The sequence below is a fragment of the Apodemus sylvaticus genome, chromosome 5, assembly GCF_947179515.1.
Source record: "Apodemus sylvaticus chromosome 5, mApoSyl1.1, whole genome shotgun sequence".
NCBI classification, from domain to species: Eukaryota; Metazoa; Chordata; class Mammalia; order Rodentia; family Muridae; genus Apodemus; species Apodemus sylvaticus.
In genome coordinates, this window is record NC_067476.1 from 85,666,752 (window position 1) to 85,676,488 (window position 9,737).

At 42.3% G+C, this 9,737-nt stretch overlaps 1 protein-coding gene across 1 annotated transcript in view; it reads right to left on the reverse strand.

Annotated features, from left to right (window-relative positions):
* Caprin1 (cell cycle associated protein 1) overlaps window positions 1–9,380 on the reverse strand; it is a 31,984-nt gene extending 22,604 nt beyond the window's left edge. The window contains exons 1-2 of the mRNA XM_052183109.1: window positions 9,207–9,380; window positions 8,494–8,703 (exon numbers count right to left, since the gene is read on the reverse strand). Coding sequence (XP_052039069.1) covers window positions 8,494–8,703 — 210 coding nt within the window. The 5' untranslated portion in view covers window positions 9,207–9,380. The remainder of the gene's footprint in view (window positions 1–8,493; window positions 8,704–9,206) is intronic.
* Between the last annotated feature and the right edge of the window lie 357 nt (window positions 9,381–9,737).

Sequence of the window (9,737 nt, forward strand, 5' to 3'; positions counted from 1 at the left end):
CTGTATGTATACATAGCACAAGTATGTATACGCACCATATGCACACCTGGTGCCCAGTGAGAGCAAAAGTGGGCTCACATACCCTGAACAGGTAGAGCAGGAGTTACAAACCATAGTGAGTACCATTTGTGCCCTGGAAGTTAAACACAGTTCCTCTGCAAGAGCAACACATGATCTTAACTACTGACCCACCCAAAGAAAACATTTTCAATTATGCATTTTAAAAGAATCCATAAATAAAATTATTCAATTACAACTAGTCCCAAGAAAGAAATCATCTGAAAAACCTTGCTACCCTGGGAAACCCAGATAACTTCTGTTCTTAAAATTAATGAGGCCTAACCTGAGACAGATTATGAAGTGAAACCTAAAAAAAGAGCACCTGGCTATACTTTCTATACCCAAGCAAAATAAATCCAGTAATACTTTAAAAACCATAATTCCAGACACAGCTAGGTGAAGATGTTTTCTTTCAACTTTCCACATTCATTGGTGACTTCTCTCTCTCCAGATATTCCAAATTATTAACATCTCACACATCCCCTGGAGAAATACCACTTCTGACTGTAAGCAATAAACAGCTACTTCCTAGTCACTCTCCACTGAGACTTAGTAGCTGGTAAAATTCATAAAAGCAGCAAAAATTGTCAGTTTTTTCAGAGAATAGTGGAGAAAACACGTACAACTCAGAAGATCTGTAACAGTTCTCGTCAAATGCTGAAGGCCTGTTCATGTAGCATTAGTCTGCCCTAAACAAAAAAGTATTAAGAGTGTAAGACAAGGTATTTCTTGGTATTTATTAGATGTTATCTAGTCTCATTCTAATTTTTTTCAAAGTTAATATATAAAAGTTTCATTTCACACTTTAAAAAAATAACCCCGCAAAACCCTTACTGTCCATGCAGGAATAGAAGCAATTGACCCTGATAAGAAAAAGAAAATGTCAAAGAGCTCCAACACCATCTACTTTGAATGACATTCTTACAAAATCTGAAGGTTGGGGCCAGACATAGCTTAGTGTGCTTTTGCCTGGTTTGTCAAAGGCCCTGAATTTGATCCTCAGTATACCACCTAAAAAAGTTTAAAGTTGGGGGGAAAAAAAAAATCACAAGGTTTAAAGAGGCTGAGAACTATTAGTTCTTCTGTTTAACAAAGCTACTCAAAAAGATAAGTCTACACAACTGAAGAACACACATGCACAAATTCATATTCATTCCCTTCCCCCTCCTTGAGTCATGCAAATTGGAGATAGACTGTTTTTTGAGACAGGGTTTCTCTGTGTAGCCCTGGCTGTGCTGGAGCTCACTTTATAGACCAGGCTGGCCTTGAAACTCAGAGATCCACCTGCCTCTGCCTCCTGAGTGCTGGGATTAAGTCTAGCAAATTTTTAAATTTCTATGTTGGAGTAAGAATATTACAAGGAATTCATTGCCTAAAACTAAAAGTATCGACAAATCCTTCTTACACTATTCTTATATTACTTACTCTATTTGTCTGCCCACCTGAAAAATAAAAATTCAAGTTTACTTAAAAAAAAAAAAAATCAATACAAGTAAGTTTTCCATTCATGGATTAATCTATTAAGGATTGTTGGTAGTGCTACAAATATTTCTAGGTAATGTTTAGTCAGAGTATGAAATAGTCCTCTTTAGCCCAACATGTGTAAGGGAAGAACAGCAGAATGGCTTACAAGAGAGCCTTACCTCCAATGATAATCACCAACTTTAAAACCTACAGCAGTTTAAGACTGCACACAAGTAACAAACCTAAAGCAGACACCTTTAGTAGACCAATCAAAAAGCACACCTTACCCTTTCCTCAGAGGATAACTTTTAAATGATTTGTTTTTGATTTTGTATTCATTGGTGTTTTGCCTGCAAATGTCTGTATGAGGGTATAAAGAGTCCCCGAAACTAGAGTTACAAAAAGTTGTGAGCTGCCACGTGGGCACTGGGAATTGAGCCTGGGTTCTCTGGAAAAACAACCAGTCCTCTTAATCACTAATCTAATGCTCCAGCCCAAGGAAGCACGAATTTTCAATTCTACCCAGGAAAGTCTTTCTCCCATGTTTTTCTATACATATTCTAATAGGAGCACTTGCATAGCTGGTGGGAAATTTGGGCTGCATTTGGCTTCTGCTACTCTTTACTCCTTAACTACACACCCACTGTGTACTGGAGGGACCAACACTACACTAAGATGTCCAGGAGCCTAGATTCTTTAAGAATCTAGTCTGTTACTCAAATATTACTGATTTACATTTCAAGACTGAGACTGGCAAATAAGCCTGGATCTGCCAAAACAAACAAACAAAAACAACATTTAAAAGTTTGATTATCACATCTGGGAATGTGATACATGTATCCCTAGCACAGGAAAAGCAGACACAGGAGGAGCAGAGTCAACCTCCTACAATATAAATGAGGCCAGCCCTGACTAGTATTATCATTTGCAAAGGTAAGGCAAGAAGGCTGAGTCAATAAAGGCACTTGCCATCAAACCATATGACCTGAGTTCAGTCCTAGGAGCCTCATATGGTGAGAACCCCTGAAAATTGTTCTATGACCTTCAAAAGCACTGGAATCTGTGCTCTAGAACAACACACACATATAAACTTAATTTAAATTAAGTTTCGTTTAATTATGTCTTAATGCCTGACATTAGTATGTTCATTACCTAGACAATTTACAAAACTCAGCAGTGTAAATAATAAATGTCTAATGGGCTTTTTTTCTTGCATATTGAACTTTTCACCTTTTGGAGGTTGTTTTTTGAAACAAGGCCTTTGTAGCCCTGACTGTTCTAGAGCTCACTATGTAAACCAGGCTAGCCGAAAACTAAACTACCTCTACCTTAAAAATGCTAGGATTAAAGAAATATGCCAGTACACCTAGCTGCATGTTAAGATTTTTAAAAGGGTAACTAGGGACTAGAGAAATGGCTCAGCAGTTAAAGCTTCCTACTCTTGTAGAAGACCCAGATTTGGTTCCAACACCAACAGCAACTCACAACCATATGCATTTACCATACATACACCCAGGCATAAACACTAAATAAACTACAAAAATAATAATAAAAGCCGGGCTGCACTCTGGGAGGAAGAGGCAGGTGGATTTCTGAGTTTGAGGCCAGCCTGGTCTATAGAGTGAGTTCCAGGATAGCCAGGGCTATACAGAGAAACCCTATCTTGAAGGAAAAAAAAAAATCAAAATCCAAAAAATAAATAACTAAATAAACAAACTACAAAAAGAATCTCAACACAATTCCTGTTGGCTGTGCAGACTACCAAGACAGACAACATCAAAATAAACAAGCATCTCACCTCAGTGGTACAGGATTTTAATTCCAGCACTTGGGAGGTGGAGTTCCTGATACATAGCAAGTTCCTGATTTTTAGATCTATATAGCAAGTTCCAGGACAGCCAGGGCAACACAACAAAATCCTGTCTCTCAAAAGCGGGAGGGGCCATTAGAGATGGCTCAGCTGTTAAGAGCATTTGTTGCTCTTGAGAAAGATTCGGTTCCATTCATTCCCAGCACCCACAAGGCAGATCACAGCAGTCTGTAATTCCAGTTCCTCAGCTAGCACTATACACAGAACACACATTCATAAATTTTAAAATGTTTTAAAGAATTTGAAGTAAAAGAGTTTATTTCATTCTATAGGGTAACTAAGGTGAACAATTACACCTAGGCTAAACAATGTTACAAATTCTGATTATCCCTATGAACATTAAATCACCTTTTAGAACTGGATCAGTTTATAGCATAAAAACATTGGACTAAATTCTAAGGTGGCTTTAGCTCTAAAAAATTTAAAGTTCTGTAACAACATAGCAATAGAATTAAAGTCAATCAGTCATGACAACCTTCACCAATAAATTTACTAGATTTCTGAAAAGATAGTATTAATCTTCAATCTAGCCCAAAATATAAATGTAGTAATTGCTCACTTAAGATTACGACAAATTAGCCAGGTGGTGGTGTCGCCCGCCTGTAATCCTAGCATTCTGGGAGGCAGAGGCAGGTGGATTTTTGAGTTCAAGGCCAGCCTGGTCTACAGAGTGAGTTCCAGGACAGCCAAGGCTATACAGGAGAAACCCTGTCTCCAAAAAACAAAAACAAAAAACAAGATTACGACAAATTAGGGAGGGGGGCACCTTTGATCCCAGCACTCAGGAGGCAAAGTCAGGCTGGGCTACTACAAGGATAGTTCCAGAACAGCCATGGTGGTTATTCATAGAAACTGTCTTTTAAAAAAAAAAAGTGTTATGACAAATTACATACCCCATTCCCCAACCCAAAGACAGGGTCTTACTGTGTAGCTCTGGTTGTCCTGGGATTTACTATACAGCTCAGAAGAGCTTCTGCTTGGCAAATTGTATTTTTTGGGTTTTTTTGGAAGTGCATGAGAACTCTATTTGCACTTATGCTTGTCTGACAGAAGAGGGCATCAGATCCCATTATAGACAATTATAAGCAACCATGAAGTTGCTGGGAATTGAACTCAGAACTTCTGGAAGTAGCCAGAGCTCTTAACTGCTATGCCTTAACTGCTTAATCTCTCCAATCCCAACAAACTATATTCATAATCTGCATGTCATATACCATGAGGGTGGAGGTTGCACCAGAGAGCTGAAAACCAATTACATGTCATAGTTTTTCCCCTTGGCAAGGTGAATTCAAAACAAAGTAACCTTGTGTAGTGGCATACTCCTTTAATGCCAGCACTCAGAAAGGAGCCTGTGATCAGACAAGCCTGATCCAGACCAGGCTTGTCTAAATAGTAAATTCCAGGATGACCAGAGCTAGAGACCCTCAAAAAATAAAATACAACCTCTTAAATTAATTTAAGCATCATAGTTTTTTTCCTAAGGCAAGAAGATAAAACCAAATAACTTTAGCCTCTGCATTGGGAATGAATGGATCTTTCAAACCAATTAAGAAGCTAACTTCACCCAAAATCTAAAATGTTAAAAACAAACAAACAAACAAAAAAACCCCAAAATGAAACAAAAAAACCTACACTAGCACAAGAGAACATTTTATCGTTAAAATAGTTTAAATAATGAGTACTTATTAAAGCATTTAACATAAGCTTGAATCAAAAGCTTGTACAACAGTTGAATCAAAAATTCTAAGAAACACACTGCAGGTCTAGAAAGGTTAGCCTCACTACCTAATGAATATTAATTACAATGACATAAAGTACAGTCTTCGGCAATCATTCTCAACCTCCCAAATGCTACGACCTGTTAATATAGTTCCTTATGTTGTAGTGAGTAACCACAGAATTATTTTTGTTACTATCTTATTTAATAATTGCAATGTAAATATCTGTATCTTAGGCAACCCAACTGCCCTCTAGGGGGTCATGAACCACAGGTTGAGAGCCACTGCTTTAGGGGCTGGGCAAAAAAAAATATATATACATTTCCCAATAAATTTGAGTTTCAGTTAAGCTTTTTTAAAGCAAAGAGAACACTAGCTTTCACCTAGTAGAGTTGTCAGTCATTTTAAATCCCATCTATTAAAAACATCCTTTACATCAAAACTGATTACAGCTTATGCTATCAAATGAGTATCTCCTATAATTCAAACTGTTTCCAAATATCATCTTATATAGCCTAGAGTGTTCTGTACTAAAAGTACTGCTGAAAGAAAACTAGGTAATAAGTTCTTCAACTCAGTAGTATTTGTATTTTAATTGATAAATAAGGCTTTAACATTTACATTTGATTTTCTATAGCTTAAACTTCAAAAAACACCAAGCCATTTATTAGGCAGAATTTCATATATTTCTGATGCAGGATTATTTATCTCTGTGAACCCCGCCAATGGGAAGTCTGCTTTCTCACTGCAGAAATTAACAAATGAATAAAAAACTGTTTTCTTAAATGAAATACAACTAACTGTACTGGGTCTCTGCCCTAAAGTGATACTACATTAACTACTAGTAACTTTTGTTAGGATGCCTTCTTGGTCTATAAGGGTGTAGTGTGAATAGGTAAGAATCAAATACAGCTACTGCATTGGAATTTCTAAATAAGTATTAAAACTGATTCATAGAATAAATCCTATTTTAGGTACTTTACAAATGTTCAGCCCTACGGATAACCTCTCATAGGGCAAATCATCCAGTAATAGAAAAATAAAATAGAAACCAGATGTGCTCATATTAATACAAAATCCAATGCCTTGAGCATCTTCAAAAGTAACTGTAGTTTTAACAGATATTAAAATACAATATCAGAGCCGGGCAGTGGTGGTGCATGCCTTTAATCCCAGCACTTGGGAGGCAGAGGCAGGTGGATTTCTGAGTTCAAGGCCAGCCTAGTGTACAGAGTGAGTTCCAGGACAGCCAGGGCTATACAGAGAAACCCTGTCTCAGAAAAAACAACAACAACAAAAAAGATACAATATCAGCAGTCTAATAAGGGAGTAGCTTAGCCTGGGCTCTATAACTTCATCTTTTCACTGTTTTTCAGCAACCAAAACACCGACAACAGAAATGATGTAAAACATTTTTATGTAAATGTGTTTGTTACATCATCACAAGATACTATTATCTTGAGTCAATCTCCATACATTTCTCCAAACATTTGGAACACGTTTCTCCGAGTAGTCCTGGCTGTCCTAAACTCATTCTGTAAACCAGGCTGGCTTCACACTTGAGACCCACCCTAGTGCTGGGACTAAAGGAGTGTACTACCTTGGACCAGGTGGCCTCTACACTGTTCTTTAATAAACATATATGAAGATTTTGCAACCACTAACATCTACACCTCAAATATTACATCATTAAAGCTCATGTTGGGTCCTATTCTATAAGAAACTGAGTTCCCAGAAATTCCAAAAATTAAATGATTTGGAGCAACAGCCAAACAACATTGCTTATTGCATTAGGAAAATTTAAAGATACCCAAGTTAAACTCAATTTCACACAGGAAGCATCAGAAAATGCTTGCATTAAATTCCATATTTGAATGTAACTTACAATGCTTTCACTATTTTAATACAATTAACTAATTTCACTATTTAATAATACGTTAAATAATTCTTATCAAAGTAACTAAAGCTTGATATCTTATTAACCTTTATTCTCAATTTCAAATAAAGTCTGGGAAATCATAATAAAACGGCCACTCTTCAACACTAAGACAGAAAAGTAACAAAGGTGAACATTTCAAACTCACCAAAAATGGAAAATCAGTAGGTAAATTATCAAGATTAAGATTTAAATATCTTGTTTTTTTCCAACTTATTTCCTACAGCTCAGATTTGTAGCCAATACCCCATCTTAATAATATCCTTTAACTAGTTAAACACCTTTATGGGAATTTTTCAAAATTGTAAAACATGCCCCAGCAGACATAAGTTGTCAAAAGTTACATTTTACTTAATGTAAAGGGCAAGTTAGAAAAACAGGTCCAGGGAAATTGCCTCGTTTTTACTCTACTACCCTTTCCACTACTTTTCTTAATCAGGATAGAAATTTGCTTCTACCCAGACTATTCCTCTAAACTGTGTTGGTACACCGTCCAACACTAAACGCATAAAACAAAAAAGCCGATTTAAGTAATCCAACAGTTTAGTCTAGAACCGCTAAATATTAAAACCAAAAACAGTGTGGGTGTGGCTCGACTTTTTTGGGAGGGGGGGCTAGGCGGGGCTGCTGCCTGGTCTCTGCCCTCCCCCTCTGCTTTCGCTTTGTGCTCACAATGCAGCTCCTGTACAGCGTTTCCCTCTCCCGCAGCCGCCGCCATGTTAGACACTCCATGTGCCCAGAGACCCAGAGGCAGTCTCTAGCCTAATCTACATCCACCTCTGAAGGATCGATGATATCTCCTTGACCCTTTAGAATGCTGAGGCGGTAAAAAATAATAAATTAAAGGAAAAGTCATTGCAAAACCAACAACAAATAATCACTTAAAAACTACCTCGTGACTAGGCTGGGCGTGAGGTTCCAATCATCCAGACAATCGAAACAAAGGGGTAAAACGTAGGGAGCAGAAGGGGGCGGGGGTACCCAAGCGAAGGCCCGCTTAAACAGGACTTGACGGGACTGCAACCCTAGTTCAGGACTAGACACAAACATTGTTTTCTAGGGAAGAGAGGCCAGAGCCATTCCACTAGCCTCCAGCCTAGGTAACAGAGGCAAACGCCACAGTTACAAGGCAAAGGCCGCTCAACTCCACAAGCAATCGGCTGGCCGGGCAACTATGTTTCTTCCCCATGGCCTCCGTCAGAAGTCGGGCCTCAGTTTCGGAGCATATCCAGCAACAGGCCCCACCACCCAGGCAACCGGTCACCGGGCGGAAAGGCTCCGCACAGCCCCATGTGAGTAACCGAGGCCTAGAGGCAGCGCCGCGTTCGGGTCAGGTGACAGGCACCTCCCGAGGCGCCCGTTTTCTGGGCAATAAGCTCCATTCACCGCCGAGACCGGAGTAGGGCTGGAGCCACAAGCCCTCCCTCTCAACCATCTCCTCGCACCTTTTTCTTCTCCAGGTTCCGAAGTTTCTTGTCGATTACGCCGAGAATCTGCTTCATGGCCTCGGTCTGGACCGCGCCGGTGCCGGTTGCCGGATGCTGGGAAGCCGGCGCAGCTGCCCCGGCCGCCGCCTCACTCCCGGAGGAACCGGACGGCGGCGGCGGTCCCGACGATTTGCTGCCGCTTCCGCTGTGGCTGGTGGCCGAGGGCATCTTTAGACCGAGAAGAGAGGAGAAAAAAGCGGGAGGGAAGGACAAGAGCAGCAAGTCAGGAGACGGACGGGGAGAGACGCGGGACAAAACGCGCAGCGGGCGGGAGGCTGCGCGCGCGCGGTGGGGGGGGGGGGAGGGAGCTGCGCGCGCCGCTGGCAGGAAGGGGCCCGCGGGCACGCGCGCGACCCGCCAGCGGGGCGCCGGACCGCCCGCCCCTCCCCCTTCCCGCCCGCCCCGGGGCACCGAGCTCGCGCCGGGGGCGGGGCCTGGCACGGCCGCCGCCAACCGCCAGGGCAACGGTCCCCATCAGGGCAAGTGGCACCCGTTGCCTTGCAAGAACGAGAGGGACAGAGGTCAGGGCCAGGAGTAGAGAAAGGCACTGGGAGTGACCGGGGTGGGGGTGGGGTGGCCTTGAGCCTCTCGGACCGCTCCGAAGATAAAAAGGACACCCAAGTGCAGCGGCCCTCTTCCCCTTCGGCGCCTTGATCCGGGATGGCGCTCACCGTGCGCGCGCGGGGCCGTTGGACTTCTGGAGTGGGCAGCCGAGGGGGCAAGGGTAGCGCTGCGTTGCAATCAGAGACGTGCGCTCCGTGGGCGCAGACCGCTTCGCCCTGTCCCCGCTGCACTGGGCTTCTCCTAGTGGGACAAGAGCCGGCGCGGGAGGGACTTAGCCAGCCAGCGCTCTGAAACGATGGGGGGCGGGAGCAACAGGGAGCGAGGGCCTTCAAGCCGTTGAGGCTGCCCGACGTGAATGCCTGTCGAGAAAGGTCAGCGGACCGCGCCTCCCGTCCGGCCTTGTCCTCTGCGCCAGGTTCCTGCACCTTTGCGGATCTGGAAAGTACCCCTCGGAGGCCGCTGCCGCAGACCCTTTAGTTTCGAGTGAAATCTAAGCTGGGGTCCTTCAGGCGAAATCTCTTGACATCCAAACGGGGACAATAGGTGTCAAGCATCAGCTGAGGACTGCCCCTTGAAGAGCCCTTATTTGGAGGGAGTGGGGGTTGCAGGGGCAAAGGTTTCTACAAGTAAGGGGTGCG